The 15,683-nt window shown below is 40.5% G+C and overlaps 1 protein-coding gene across 2 annotated transcripts in view; it reads right to left on the reverse strand.

The window, feature by feature from the left end:
* Positions 1–15,683, reverse strand: part of frmd4a (FERM domain containing 4A) — a 103,305-nt gene that overhangs the window by 78,643 nt on the left and 8,979 nt on the right. The window contains exon 1 of one of the 2 annotated variants that reach the window (XM_015047048.1): positions 7,094–7,814. The exons of the other annotated variant lie outside the window; for it this stretch is intronic. Within the exon in view, the coding sequence (XP_014902534.1) occupies positions 7,094–7,159 (66 nt within the window). The 5' untranslated portion in view covers positions 7,160–7,814. Of the gene's footprint in view, positions 1–7,093; positions 7,815–15,683 lie in introns of those variants that run through there. 2 annotated transcript variants of the gene reach the window in all.

Here is a 15,683-nt window from a genome sequence, read left to right on the forward strand (position 1 = left end):
TCGTCACATGAACTCCACTGACTTCACTGTACTTTTGAATATTTTAGAGACAAACTGATGCTTGTTCATAACTGTAAAGTGGATGAAGAGCAACACGAGATTTTCAAAGTTGTTTAACAAATACAAATCTGCATCTGTGTGCCTGAGTTTTAAACTCCCTTTCCTTGATTTGCCTACGTGGAATCCAGTGCAACCAATTATCTTTACTGGCCTACACACAGGTCAAAAAGTGACCTGTGTGTCTAAAATCCTGAAGACCCCCTCCCCACAGTGAAATGGGATGAAGGTGGCATCATACTGTGAAGTGACTTTTCTTCAGCAGAGGCACAGAAGTGGGTCAGAGCAGAGGGGAAAATGGATGGATGTCATCTGCTACAGGATGCAGAAGACTTGAGACAGGAGCTGAGGCTAACCATGCAGTGGCACAAAAGCCTTAAGGCTACATCCAGAGTGTCCCAGTCAAAGCCCAGACCCAAATCCAATTGCCAATTGCAGCAAGACTTGAAAATTGATGTTCACAAATGCTGTTCAGTTCAAATGAGCTTGTGCTCATTTGCAGAGTCAAAATAACTTCTTGTTTTTAGATGTGCAATTAGAGCTGCATGAAAAACTGCAGCTGTACTAGCTGCTGTTTAAGACATGGCGTTAAAGTTCTGAAAATGTATGATTTTTTTTTTATTATTATTTCTAAAAATGAAATTGAAAACCATGTCCTTCCTCTTCATTATTGTGCTTCCGTGTGTTAGTCAGTTTCTTAATATCCCATTCAAATACATGAAAGTTTTGTCTTTGTATAGTGGCAAAACATAAGGAAGAATTAATATATTCTATTACTGCAGAATGCAAAAGTTTGGCTGGTTGCAGAAGACTGACCGCTGGATCTCAGATCGAAGCCACCCATGTTTCTTTCCTCTAAGTAAGAAGCCCGAGGCTCTACGGCTGCATGCTTTGATGCGTGTCAAACAGGGGCTCAAACACACATTTTGCCAAGGTGTAGCGACAAACAGATAGGAATAAAATAATCTGCAGTGGTAATCCCCAGTAAGCATTATTTATTCAACACCATGTCCTACATCTGTGAGTGAGTGACTGTGGCCTACATGAAAAATATCAGACGGGATATTTATAAACTCGGTCTGCACACAGACAGAACTCAGAAAAGACAAACTGAAGTGGAGGAGATTGGAAAAAAAAACAAACAAACTTAAAACAATGAGTCATTTCTGATTCTTTGTGGAAAAACTGTTTGTGGAAGAAGTTAAAAAAGATCTCAACAAAGATCAGTTCCTGCTGCTGTTTCACAGAGATCATAGGACGACACAACTCTGTGTAGTTTATATGCAAAAAAATAAATAAATAAAAACATAAGCAAACTAGTTTCACCCTGGTGGTGAAACAGAAAAACGTCCAAAAGCTGCAGAGTCTTCATTTGCCTTGTGCACAAAAAGCAGCTGTCCTCAAAATGAACCTTGAGCTAATAATAGAAAGAGAACATACAGATACAAACAGACAATAAAAGAAAACAAAGGAATTGCTCCCTGAATATGAGACGTGTTAACGAGGGGGGGGGGAAGCTGCTGGATTGTTTGGGTTTTATTTCTGCCTTGTATCTGCTGAGTCTTTGTTTGTAGCTGTAATAACAAGACGCAATGGTTCTAAATTGTGCCATTCTGGCATTGTTCTGCATTAATTTACCCTGATAACTCTGCCTGCCTCTGCCCACGGCTGCCTGACTCATCCAGCTCCTGATTGCGTGTGTGTGTGGGAGCGAGTGCGTGTGTTTATGGAATTGCCCTATAGTTAGACTCTGCCCATCACAATCAGGGAAGGAAAGGGGGGCTGAGCTAAATGTTTGCATTTCGAAGCTCCACAAATTGCAAGGTATTGTGTTACGGCAACATTGCGAGGGTAAGAGATAAACAGCTCAGTCTTAACAGTTCCACCCCAAGAGTGTAATTCAATTCGTGTTCTCTGTACATCTCCATTTGTGCTCTTTAGCTCCATGTTGTTGTTTTTTTTCCCCTCTGTCTCCACAGACCAAGATGAGCAGAAAGAGGGGGCCTGCCACCCTTTTATCAGTCCAGAACCAATCAATGTGACTTCTCCGCAGGGGTGCTTCCACTTCAATTACCGTCCTAGAAGCACCATCTGCATACGAAGGCATCAGAAAGAAATTTACAAGCTCAGAAACGGTTGCGGATAGGCCGCGAGGAATCAGGGACGTGTGTGTGACTAACTGCAAAAAATCTAGGACATTTTTTTTATTTTTTATTTTTTTATTTTTTGGAGATTTGCTGTATCTCTGGGACAGGTTGTCCTGGTCAAGTTCTGTCGCTCACGGTTCACATCTGCTCCCCCACACATCGACACGCATGTGTGGCTGAGGATCAGGGTTTGCATTTTTGCTGCTGATTAACATGTTAGACACTGGCACCAACAAAATGAACTGATACCGAATGTACTGTGTTTATAACTTTGATATGGTTTTACAGGGCCTTGACTCACACTCCACAATCATGCAGCCATCTATGCCTTATATTGGAATTAGAATATATCATTCCAATGGGAAAATCAGCAGTCTATTATGTCGGTAGCTGCAGATTTGAATGGGGTGCTAGATGTGCTTTTGCCCCATTGAATAGAATTCATAGCTTCTGAATTATTCATATCAGCTTACTGTAAAGCTGCTGTGTGTGTTGGGCCAGTTAAATAGAGAATATACACAGTTCTTCAGAATATAAACTATGCAGGTAATAAAAATTAAAAGATTAATGATCATAGCCAAATGGTTTCTGGATGCACACGTGAAAAAACAAAAGATGAAGCTGACCGTTATTCTCTTTTCACTAAAGTCAAATCTGATTGATTCTATGACCATCCCTCCCTTTTCAATATTAAAAGTAACGGTAATTAATCATATTTAATGCATTCACATATTGTAATTTAAGTTAGTCAAAAGATAATTTAGACAAAAAAAAAAACAACTAAAAATCACTTTTGGCAAAAAATGTTTTGGGTCTTTTTTTAGAATGATAATAATTACGGTTAAGTGGATTACAAATCTGGCAAAATGTTTTTGTAACAAAACAAAAATCAGATTTAAAACAAGAGACGGACATCATTCTGAGAAAACAGATGACGATGGTAATGTTTTTCACTACTCTGTTCTCTGTTTCCATGTCACAGACCACGCATTTTCACTTCAAGTTAATTCACAGAACGGTGTCACAAAAGCAGAATCATTGAAGGGGTAGTATTATGTATTTTCCAGGCACATTGTGCCATTTTATATCATAATCAAGTTACTATATCACCTTCAGTTGTTATAAAAATGCTGCATATATCAAATATAACCAAAAAGAAATTTGACGCCTTAAAATTGGCTTCCGTCTCTTTAAGAAGCTCCTGCTCTTTCTGACGCTCCCCCTTCAACATATTGTCACAATTGTCCTTCTTTAAGTCATGTACCCCAAGGTTTAACCCTGGAACTTCTCCTATTATATATCTACATGCATGCCTGTTGTTATTTATACAGCAGGCTTATAATATTGTTCAAATAAGCTTGACTTAAATGTCATGTGTTCTTGTCTTTCCTATGTTGATTAGTGGATTTCTAGCCAAAAGTTCTTAAACACTATGCTCAAAAGGACAACGAATAAATAAACAAATGCTTGAGTTACATTTATTTCACAGACATTTGAGCCAGGAAAATAAATTTTATTATTATTTATTAAAAAATATGACAACTGGTCACCAGAGAAAGTGAGAAAGAAAGGCAGCGAAGGATCGCCGCACTATAGTTATTGGCAGAACAAATCTATTACATAACCTAATTTTCCTACACAAGTCCCAAAGTCAATAGCCACTACACCACATGAATAGCAGTATGGTAAAATCAGTATAATTAAGTGCTTTACACATATGGGTTGCAAAATACAGCTCAGACCTCCACACTGTTTTAACGTCTGACATACTGAATTGTCTCTTAACACCACAGGCTCTTACAATCTCTCGCAGAGATGCAAGCTCCAGAGACGCTGAAAAAAGAAGGAACAGCGAGGCAAAGAGCAGAGCAGTACAGCTGTGATGGCAACAATCCCATCCAGCTGAGGTCTTTTTCCAGGGGGATGGGAATGAGCGAGAGAAGCCGTGTTCAGAGTCGCCCCCCACCCCCAGGCCTTCATCTCAGAGGAGATGTACAGGAAGATGACTGGGAGGCTGCAACGTTTGTTGGGGGTGCGAGGAGGGGATTCAATTAAACTACACACGGAATGAATGCATCTTTAATAGAGCTGCTTCATTTCCCGGTGTGACTGTCAGCCTTTGTGCGCGACTGTGAGGCGTGTTCGGAAAAAGGAGGTGCCACCTCCCCGTTTCTCCGTTTGTCGTGCCCTCACAGCTCTGCGGATCGGCAACACAACACAAAACGGCTTTGGCAGCGGGCGAGATGACGTCACCTACTGGCATTTTATGACAAATGATCCAATCAGCGGAGACAGATACTGTCATTATTCACTCAGGTCAAAGGATGCTTTCATGTCATTTGGTGGATAATGTTTCTTGAAACATGCCATTTCATTTTAACTTTGCTGTACAGAACACACAGATCTGACCTTTCACCTGGAAAAAACTGCTTCTCTCTGGGAAGCAGTTCTTTCCAATGGCTATGTCCATGGATGGATGAAAAATTCTTCAGTTACATTTATTCCATTGAAATGCCTGCCAGTAAAATCACTTTTGAGTCGGTTCAAAGCAAAAACATTTTTCTTAATGTCATTTCTCCCCCTGTTGATATTAAAAGTTGTATTTTTCCACATTTAAATGTGTGAAAATTTGGTACAGCAATAAGACATCAAGTTAGAAATGTGAAAAAAAAAACAAAAAAAAAACATAATCAGGTATAGCTATAAATATTTATGGGGTTTAAGTGAGCATAGGAAAAAAAAACATGAAACCACTTTTCATTTTTCTTTTTTTTCTTTTTTCTTTTTCTTTTTTCTTTTTTTTTTTTTACATTTTTTAGTATCAAACATAACGTATGTCCCATGTTGCCCCAAACCTGCTTCTGATTGACTCACCAAGAGACTTTCCTCACTTGGTTGAATAAACCTGTCAGTTTTTTTATTATTATCTGATGTTTATGCTACATTTTGCATGTTTTGGTATGAAGATGTCGGAAACAGCCTACAGTCTGATGCTGAAGTTACGAAATTTAAATTTTTTGATAGATGATGAGACTGATAGATTCAATCAGTGCAATCAAACATAACTTAATCATACCAGAGCTGATGGATTTTCTCTCTTAAGTATTCCATTAGTGAAGCATTTAAAATTTTACAGGGATGTAATAGAGTCCATAAAAAAATGTCTGTCTCGAGATAAAAATGGATTTACCACAAATTCCTACTGAGACAACATATCAGTGACTCGCTTTTCTTGCTGCAAAAGAAATTCTTTTGCTCTCGACCTCAGCTCTCCTGAATCATTCATATGCAATGGTGTGCTAATGAAAATTGCTGTGCACCCTTGGATATAGCCATGTGCTGCTGCTGCTGCTGCTGCTCTGAGCCAATGAGCAGCAGGAGCAGAGATGTAGGGCTTTGGGGGTTCCTCTCTGCTGGAGGATGGAGAATCGCTGTCATTATTCTAATGGCCCTTAATATTCCTCGGTTTCACACAGTTAGAGTCACAGATACTCTAATCTGATTTTTTTTTCTCCCACTGTACATACAGTACATATTGGGGGAAGGGTAATTGTGCCTTAAAACTCCCTAAAATGTTAACATTTTCATGAAAATTAGATGTCTGCATCAAGAAATGGTCTGCTGGTAAGCTTTCCCATAATGGTTGTTAATTTTCCCTGCCTTAATTTGATGGTTCAGTAAAATGAGCTCATCTCTTCATCCGTGTGTGTATGCGTGTGTGTGTGTGTGTGTGTGTGTGTGTGTGTGTGTGTGTGTGTGTGTCTGCCATATGCGTGTATGTTCATCCACCAGACTGGAAAGGTTACGTGAAATTTGAATATTTCTAATTTAAGTATGCAAAGTGGGCAGATAAGCATCTGTTTTCCAGCCTTTTTCAACAATTAAAACAAATAAATAAATAAGCAATCTAATTAGTGGAGAGGAAAAGCAGAAAAAAGGAAGCATTTTCTGTTCTTTCCATGTCACAAGCAAAGCACGAATAATCCAAATCCAGTTGTGGCCTGTAAATGCTAACTAATCTTTATCGCCGTGGTCGTAAATCGCCTGTTAAATGTGAGAAAATGGCCAAATCTCCAAAATAGGTTGATGGATTGGAGCATCAGATATGTACTTATATATGCATACATGAAACGGTGAGATTTCAGTCCCCTGCAGCAGAGGATTGAATGCTTGCTAATGCGCACCAGAGGCTCAGCATATCTGAGGAATAAGGGTAGATTACGGTTGCTTCCAACAGATGCCGGTCCCTGTAAACAATGTTAAAGGGAAACAGCAGCTTAATGACCAAACTCATTACAGCAGCCGGGTACATCAAAGCGAGCAGGGGCTCTGCTGGTACCAAGCCCGCAAATGTGCCTGAGCAGAGGTAAACCACGCAAGGTTCTACAAACATATGTTTCTGGATATGAAGGGGTGGGAAGGTGCACTTGGCGCGCCCAAATGTTTCAGGAAGCTCCGGGGAAAGAACAATCTCCCTCTAACCATGACTCTCACATTCAATTTCATTGATCTTTTATCATAAATTTCATATTTCCTCACACAGTTTTGAACTTGCAGGACCAATCATATGCTGAGTCATGTGTTCGTTAGGACATTCGTTGCAGGCTGGATTGCTGGTTTCACCCCAGATCTCCTTCTTATGCACAGGAGCTGCATGATTAACCATCTGAATTTTTTTTTTTCTTCCATGCCAATTATTGAGCAAACATCTGGATGAGGCACGAACATATGTTGGCCTCTGGTCTCTAGTTACAATTAGGAGCTGGAGAGATTATACTGATGAAGTACAGAGAGAAGCTGGAGGAAGGATGGCAAATTTAATCTAATATCACTTGTTCAAAGTTAATAAAACAGTAAAGGACGTTAAAAGGAAACGAGGGTTAACTTACAAAAACGTCCAACAGCATGTGTTCCAGGGTCACTTCTAGGTCTTCGAGACGAGCTGCTAGAGTCATCTTTGTACCGTTTTAGCAGCTGATTTTGCAAAAAGCTCTCCTTTCAACTTCAAAGAACTGTCTGACCTATCACTCTTTTGCTAAAAAACTAAAAATTTGAGCTTGAAATTAATCCTAAATGTTAAACTATTTCAGTCACAAAATTCAATTTCTCCAAAGAATTGTGCCATGTCGGCTTCTAACTATCTCTGCTTTCTTTCTTTCTCTGCTCCAGGACAGATTCCCAAATGCAGCTGCTCCAAACCAAATGCAATCAGCGAAACATATCTGTCTCCTGCAATGTTGGCTCCAGGACCTGGCTGTGTTTCGGTCGGCGCTCCAAAGCTGGGTGAGGGTTCCCGTCACAATGCTTGGTCCGCTTCCTGAACAACTTACGAGTAACGATGAAGAAAGAAGTCAACCTAGGTTACTTTTTAAACTTCTAAATCTGATCTGTGATCCATGACTGAGATGAAGACACGCACATGTTCCTGGCAGAGAAAGGGCAGATCTCTCTGTTCCTGTTAGGATGCACGGTGGAACGAGACTGATGGAAGAGCATAGATAACGGAGGGAAAGGAATATTCTGAGAAGCAACTTCCTGAAGTCACGTGTCTCATTAGGTTTTTTTCCCAACATCTTTTAGTCTTACATTTTTTGACTTGCTTACACAGTTATGCCCACCCCTCTTTCCTTCTATCTGTCTCCCTCATGTCCCTTTGCCTTTTTCGGGTCTCTGTCCACAGTGCACTTCTTTGTTTTGAGGGTGAGCCTGAGGCAGCTCATGCACAGTTCTGGGTTCTCTTGGCTGGGGTCATCCTCTCCAACACTGGGCCCCTCATCAATGGGCCTTTGTGGCAGGCTCATTAAGGCTTGGCCCTGGTTGCTGAGGCTCCCACAAACACACCAATACAGAGAGAACAAAAGCGATATGGCCTGAATCGATGACTGGAAGCTTATGTAACAGTAGCAGGGAGGGACAGGGAAAGGGGTGCTAGACAGGGCATGTGGAGTAGAGGAGCGATTGGGAGAAAGAAGAGTGCTAGGCAAAGAGGATGATGATGCACTACGGAGGGGCTTTGGCTAAATGGCAGGCAAGAAGAAGAAGGGGAAGAAGAAGGAAGCAGGGGGACGAAGGATGTTGACAGGACGTCTATAGAGAGGGCTTGTTTTTGTTTTTCTGGAAAGTGCTGGTGGAATGTGACCCCCCCTCTCAACTAACATGACATACAAAGGGGAAGAAACAGACTGGCCGAAGTCTAGCTGGGCTGAAGCAGAAAACAGGATATGAGAGTAAAGAGAGAGGAACTGAGTGACTGCATGCATGCAAGATACCAACAATTCAGAGTGCTGAGGGAAAATCAGAAAATGGATTCTCTGATTTTCATTGCATAGTGACTTAAAATATGATTCATACCACATTTTCACATTTTGTGATGTACAAGTCTGAGCTTAAATATTGTTCACTGTATTTTATGCAGTAAATAAACACAAAGTATTGAATCACTGCAAAGGGAAACTATTTTTCCCAATTACAAAATTTTTAGGGACTCTGCTACCCCTACCAGAAACCCAAAAGGTTTTTTTTTTATATATATACTTCAGCATTTCCTGTAGCAACAAAAGCAACAAAACATGTACAGAAAAGGTAGTGACTAACAGCTAACATATTATTCATTGCATTCCTAGTTTAACATTTAAAAAAAAAAAAACTCCTTCAGTCTGCTCCTTCTGTTTCATCTCATGTCAACCTTATTCTTTTCCCAGCACAGGCCTTATCTGGCAGCGACCTTTGGTCTCCCACCCCTTACAGCTGTGAGGTCAACAGCCACTCATCAGTCCTCAGATCAGTTCTTGGCACTCAGAGCAGAGAGGTGTATCAAGAAGCTTCTGCGCAGCCATGATTCACTGCACCCTTTAGGACACGCATGTACACACTGACACTGTAACGCACACCATTTGGTGTTAACGAGAATACATCCATTAGTTTATTGTTGCCCTCAGGAGGCTTTCCCGTCTTCCTTATGTTGCTCTTATTGCTGCCTGCTGTGTGAATATGTAACAACCAGCCATTAACCACTGGGAAATATCCCTCTAATTCTCATAAGCACGTTGCCCATGCATTGTTAATACCGTGTTTTACGTCGTGAAGATGGACAGTATGCGGCCACTAAGACTTGTACGGGGGACAGAGTGTGGATCATGAAAGCAGACAGGAGCACTGGGAGCCGCAGGTAGCTTATCCCAACCGTAGTGAAGAGCTTAACCCCCAACAGAGCTCCAAGATAGGACAGCATGTCCCAGTGTGACTCCTGTGTTGGAGTGGTGAGGGTTAACCCAGATTTCTGTCTGTAATCCAAACAGTTTATATGGTGATAGGGAAAGAAAGTGGAAATGAAAAATGAGCCCGATTATTTTAGAGGCAGCTTGAATTACAAAATACTTAAACTGCATTTGTGTGGCCGTATATTAATGCAGAATAAATGAGAATCCTTGTAAAACTATTGGTACTGTCACCTTGCAACTCTTCATGTAATTAACCATCACAAAGTACAGCAAACATGGACAACACAGATAAAAGTCTGAAGTGTGGAAGGTGAGCCTCATATGTCTTTTTTGAAACCTCTAATGTTCTCACAGGATTCGTATCGATTTAACGTCCCACTACTCTGAATAGCTTCCCTGACGTTGCCAAAAAGAAGTGTCTCTTCAGCAATGTTAGTTGTTAGTTGCTCCCAGCATATTTTTGTCTATTGGGGATGGTCTTAAGTACTTCACATAGCAAATTATGCTGTTTTCTATATTAGCCAAAAAGCTTAATTTTTTGCATCCCGCTGACTACAGGTGGTTCTTTCATTATTTGTTGGATCTCCTATACGGCTTGGGGCAAAATGCAAAAGGAAAAATTTTTATGACAGCAACCTTCTTCTTTACACTCTTATATCAGAGTAAAAGATACAACTGTACACTCGTTTTAACCATGAATCTATTTTTTTCTTCCACTTCACAATCATGAGCTGAAATCCTCGGACCAAACAATTTATATTAATAATGTGTCAACTGTGTTGGCACAGTTGTGATTGAAAAATTGCTTACTTGCTGTTAGATATTTTTGATACAGCTGAACGTTTAGCATCAGGAATCCACACTTGATCGTCATCACCTCATGTTATTTGTACACATAAAACAACTACCCTGTATCAACTTGCATTAGCTTAAAATGATCTTACTGGATTCAACGCCTTGGGTTCAATCATGCTGAAGAAGTCGAGGTCTGAGATGTATTTCCATTGTTTGCCGTCACCAGATTCCTCCTGAAAGCCGACTGTCCCAGTAATCCAAACAGGTCTGAGAACATGAGAACTGTGACCACCACAGCAGCTCATGCAGTGCATGTCAGCCGTGTTATCGCCTCAACAAGCTTCTCTGATTGTGATTCATACTAAAAGCTCCTTGGGCACTTTTCCCCCTTAAATCTAATTTTCAGCAAGAGAGGAGAGCGCAGATCTTTAAGAGTCTGATTGATCGTGATGTCCACCTGGTGTGGAAAGTAGGGATGTGTGTTAATCAAATTCTTGGGACGTCTTCCAAGTGATTTCAGCTTGCACACACCCAACCACATGGCTCACACACACATAGATGCTTGAAGATTGTATCGACTCAAGACATGTTGATAAATCCTCTTAAGCACCTGTTCACGTCCAACTGTGAAAAGGTTTACTGTCGGTCTTCAAAATGGAAATGCTGGTGCTAAAAATGCTACTCTTGCAAACTTGACATAGAAAAGCTTTATGAGACCCATTGGGCGGAATACTGTAGACAGTATCTTTGGCAAACATTTTTCTAAGATGAAGAAATAAATCTGCTCTACTATCAGCTGTTATTCTATATATTTTTTCCAGTTTTTAAATTGTTATGCCATCTTTGTTTGCCTTATAGGTTGTAGGACAGCATGTGGGGATGAAAAAGATTCTGCTTAGTCATTCTCTGCGGTGCTCTTTGTAATTTGAAGTTTGCTGTGTCACCCTGCATCCCAGATCTGTCACTCCTGATTACTGGTGAATGGTGCTGTGCAATATGAGTGTCATCGGGTGCATGTGTGAGACTGTTTTTTTTTTTTTTTTACAAAGCCATGCAAAGAGATGGCCACAGGTGCACTCTTCCATTTCACGTCATCCTTCTTTGGGATTTTAAAAGACAAGTTCATACAAAGTTTAAAAATATACCTACTAATACTTCTTTTCATTAGCAAAGGTGCACAGCTAATAAAAACAGTTCTTGTCTCATTCATTAAATATTTGTTTAGAATTTCTATGATATTTTTCTATTTGTTTTTTTATTTTTTATTTTGCTTTCATTTTGCTTCACATTCTGATCACATCAAGTGAACTGTGACAGATTGAGTATTTGTCTGGTCAGCCTTTAATGGTATGCCACAGCAGATGCAAACCTTGACAAAGATCAAGCTTGGTCAGGATTCATTTTGGTCGAATTACCATGTGATATAAAAATGTTTAAGATATTTTTCCATCAAGTTAGTTGTGCACCGTTAATCAGTTTTATGGCCACTTGCTGTTTTCACAGTAGGACTTGTTTTCTACCGAAAGCAGGAAGTGTCCCGCATTACCTACAAATGGATGCATTGTTGATTTGTTGTGTTGTATTGTGCAACCAAAGGCATTTAAACATTGAAACCTTTTTCTCCAACATGGTTTGCTTTTTTATTTTACAATAAAAAAGCAAACCATGTGAAAACTGACAATGGTATGTTGTTCTATAGGTGAAAAACTGCACATTGAGTTTCACTGATTTTACAGTAAAAAAACAGAGCTAGTAGCTTTAAAAATCAGGGCAGTGAATGAGAAAAGTTTAAATTTAAATACATAAACACGGTCTTGAAAATACAAATATGCATACGACTTGCGTTGCTCTAACCTTATCCTTATCTCCCCTATGCTGCACAAGCCTCTTTCAGCAGAATGAGTGCATGTTTGAAAGGTACTGAGCACACTGAATGCGACAGAGGCATATTTCAGAGACTGGTTGTGTGGAGGCACTGGATTGAGTCACACTCCAGCATTTTCTGCCCCAGTAAACCTAGCCCACTTTATCCTGTGCTGAGGAGGCTTCCCAGCCTACAACATGCCCAGAAATAGACACAGCATAGAATCTATTTCTGAAAGGAAAAAAAAACCCAGAATGTCAAGAACTATGTTAAAAAGACTCTAATGGCTGCAAGCAAGTCTTCACAACTTTTAGGACTGACAATAGCGTGTAAGCAGCTTACGCACAATGCATGTGAATCCTGGACTTTTCACACAAGACAGGAAATCTGATTTGTAGCAGTGTGAACCATGAATATTTGATGGTACTGTTACATATTAAAACCCTACAGACCAGATGATAGTAGAAAATGACTTATACATGATCCTGAGCTTTGCTTACATTTTTGTGTTTTATTATTATGGATTGAATCTCCTACAAAACGCTAAATTTGTTAGACATTTGTGGACCAAGACCGCTTTTTTTCATGTCAATCAGCTGAAAGGTTTTTATTTGAACTTATACAACAATATTAGTGCTAGGTAACTGTTTCCTCATATGGTGAATAGTTCACATTTTTAAGATTTTTGTCTCATACTGTGCTGCAAGAAGGATGCAGCTGTCTTTATGACAGTTGTTTGTGAACACTCCCTTTTACAGACAAAGAATCGATATGATCTCATCTTCCAAAAACAAACAAGCACAATTAAGAGGTTGCACCTGCACACATCCCCCAACACTCACTCAGACTCACATTCCCTCCATCTTTGACCAAGACAACATGAAATACTCTTTCTAACCTTTAACACATATGCGCACTTTCTCCCTGGGGTGCGGTAACCCAAGCCAGACTGCTGTAGCTCCACCTCCTGCTTGAGGCGGAAGGCTAATCTGCTTGTTACTGTACAGATGGGCCCCACACCTTGGACAGGTGCGGCAGCTCCTTAGATGCCACACAAACCAAGGCTGAACCCACTCAAGCTTATTGTCTTTGTTGACTTGCAGAGAAGGGAAGTGGAAGGGGGAGGAGAGCCTCTGGGGTTCAAGGAAAGGGAGAGGTAATTTGAGCGGTGCATCTCTACCTCTTGACACTACCTCAGGCCATTATGTTTGCCCTTACATGAAGTTTTTTTTTCTAAATCGAAACTGACAGTTCGCCACTATTCTGTGCATTTCAAGCCATCACTTTGGTCTCATTTGTGTCTCTGTACCTTGTAGGTAAAATAGATTGAATAATGCAGGATGTCGAACTGTATCGAGTTTGGGATGGAGGGCTGGCGGACCCCCTGAGGAGCCGGTCCCTGTCCGCTCGACAGACCATCTACCTTCCACCCTTCTCTTGTCTTTGTCCTTTCTGTGCCTTTTTGACGACAGCACAACAAAGAGATGCAGTGACTGACGAGGTTGGAACACCTCCACGTTAAAATCTTGCCTCTTCACACATTTTACCAAATATTTACAGTGGTTTGCAAAAGTAATATGGACCATAGTTTTGATTGACTGGCTGATTGATTAAAAAAGTCATTTAAATTATTAAGGAAGAAAAGTTAGCTTCCCCATTTTAAAAACAGTAATTGCCCTCGTGACCCCTTTCATAAATCAAATACTAATTGTGATGATCAACTACACATTTTAGCTCAATAGCCACACCCGGTCCTCAATACTGTCAATGGTGTAGAATCAAGAAATCACTTTAATAGTACGAGTCTGACAAAATGAAGAATGCTGAAAGATCAAATCAATAGAAAAACAGATAAGAATCCCAGCTAAATGTGAAAAAGTCATTGCACTCTGAACCTAATAAATGGGAGACATTTAACCGTTTGGAAATCATTACAAAGCCATTTTAAAAGGCGCTGGGGATCCAACAAACCACACTAGGCGCCATTATCCACAAATGGATAGAATGTACAACAGTGGTGAACCTTCTTAGTTGTGGGAAATTACTCCAGGAGTGATCTGATGGCTCAACCTGGAGGTCAGAACACATAAAGCTCTGCAGGGTTTGGGTGGCCCAAGCAGTTATTAGGTTTATTAGGTACACTGACCCTCTTCCTTTGGGTTAGGATAAGGTTTTAATGACTTTTTTTTTTACTTCAAAAATAACAAGAGTTATCTTAAGTAACTGTAACCTGTAATATATCTTTGCTGCCTGCTCAGTTGTTTGCCACATGATGTACTCTTACAGCTTCACTTGCACTTTAGCATGACTTAAAAGCAGATTTTTGTATTTACTTCACTTACACTTCCTTGATGTGAAAAATCATTTGATCTGAAAAATTTATGCGAGACGAAAAGAACAAACGGATTCGATCTGCGGCAAGGGTGAAATATTTTTTTTTTCTTATTGTACACCTCTAATGACTGGAACAGAACTATTCCTTTTAAAAAACAGAACAAAAAACAAACAAATGAGCTAAAGCAGTTTCATAAAAAATGAAAGAGCGGTGGATGATGTCTGGGGGTGGGAGTATGGGGGGGTATAGCCCTCTTAATTGCCCCTCAAGTCGACAGCAGGAACAATAGGAAGGCCACTCAGTCACTGACACAACTCGTAATTATTAATCAAGCTCAGCTTTTAACATATGCTCCCCCATTCAACGCATTAGCCCCTCTTTTTCTCTCCTTCCCTTTATTTCAAACCTTCGCTTGCTGCTCTTTGTGTGTGTCTTGGACAGCCGGAGGAGCAGGATGAGGTCATTAATTATATACCCACCAGATCCCTGGTCGCCACTCGCACTTCTTTCTGTCGCCTGATCCCTCTGCTTGTATGTCTGCGAGAGCTCCGATGACGAATGGGAGAAACTCTGCTGCTGTTTGGGTCTTCTGGGGCCAAACAGCCAGCACTCAAACAAAGCAGCGGACAACTGCCCATTAGAGCCAAAGGTCTAGTTTATTGTCTTCATTTATCACAAAGGATACAATAAAGAGAAGGCAGGCTGCACCTGACGGTAGCAAATCTTAACCAATACGAGGATCCCCCTCTCCCCCATTTCGACCTTCTCACTGCAGCCATGAGGTAGGTGACTCTTACAGCTTTGTCCTTACAGGGGAAGCTGCAGGAAAACAAATGCCACTTTCGCCACAGGCTCCGAAGGACCTGATCTGCATCAGCTGGTCATTCAAGCGCTAAAACTCATTATTCACGGGACCCTCAGGCAAAGCAAATAATGACATCTTGCAGCGCCCTCTGGCGGTCTGAGAGGAAACAACAGCTGACAGAATATTCTTGAAAAGGGGAATGGGTTCAAGTGGCAGGCAGCTTTGCCATTTAAACAGATAAATGCATTTAAGGGCTGTTAACATAAAAGGACACAAGCTTCTATCTAGGCTTCACAATCTTTTATTTTTATTTGATGGATTGTTACAAGAATTTGTTGTGTCTAATATATGTTACTGGGTATTTCAGTGCGTTGTATCAAGGATGTTTTTAGTCCATTGTTCCACACAAAGTAGCTTAAGCTCAATTATTGAAGGGAGAATGTCTGCAAATAATTCTTGT

The sequence above is a fragment of the Poecilia latipinna genome, unplaced genomic scaffold (assembly GCF_001443285.1).
Source record: "Poecilia latipinna isolate Pla-1442-1.1 unplaced genomic scaffold, P_latipinna-1.0 Scaffold805, whole genome shotgun sequence".
Classification (NCBI taxonomy): domain Eukaryota; kingdom Metazoa; phylum Chordata; class Actinopteri; order Cyprinodontiformes; family Poeciliidae; genus Poecilia; species Poecilia latipinna.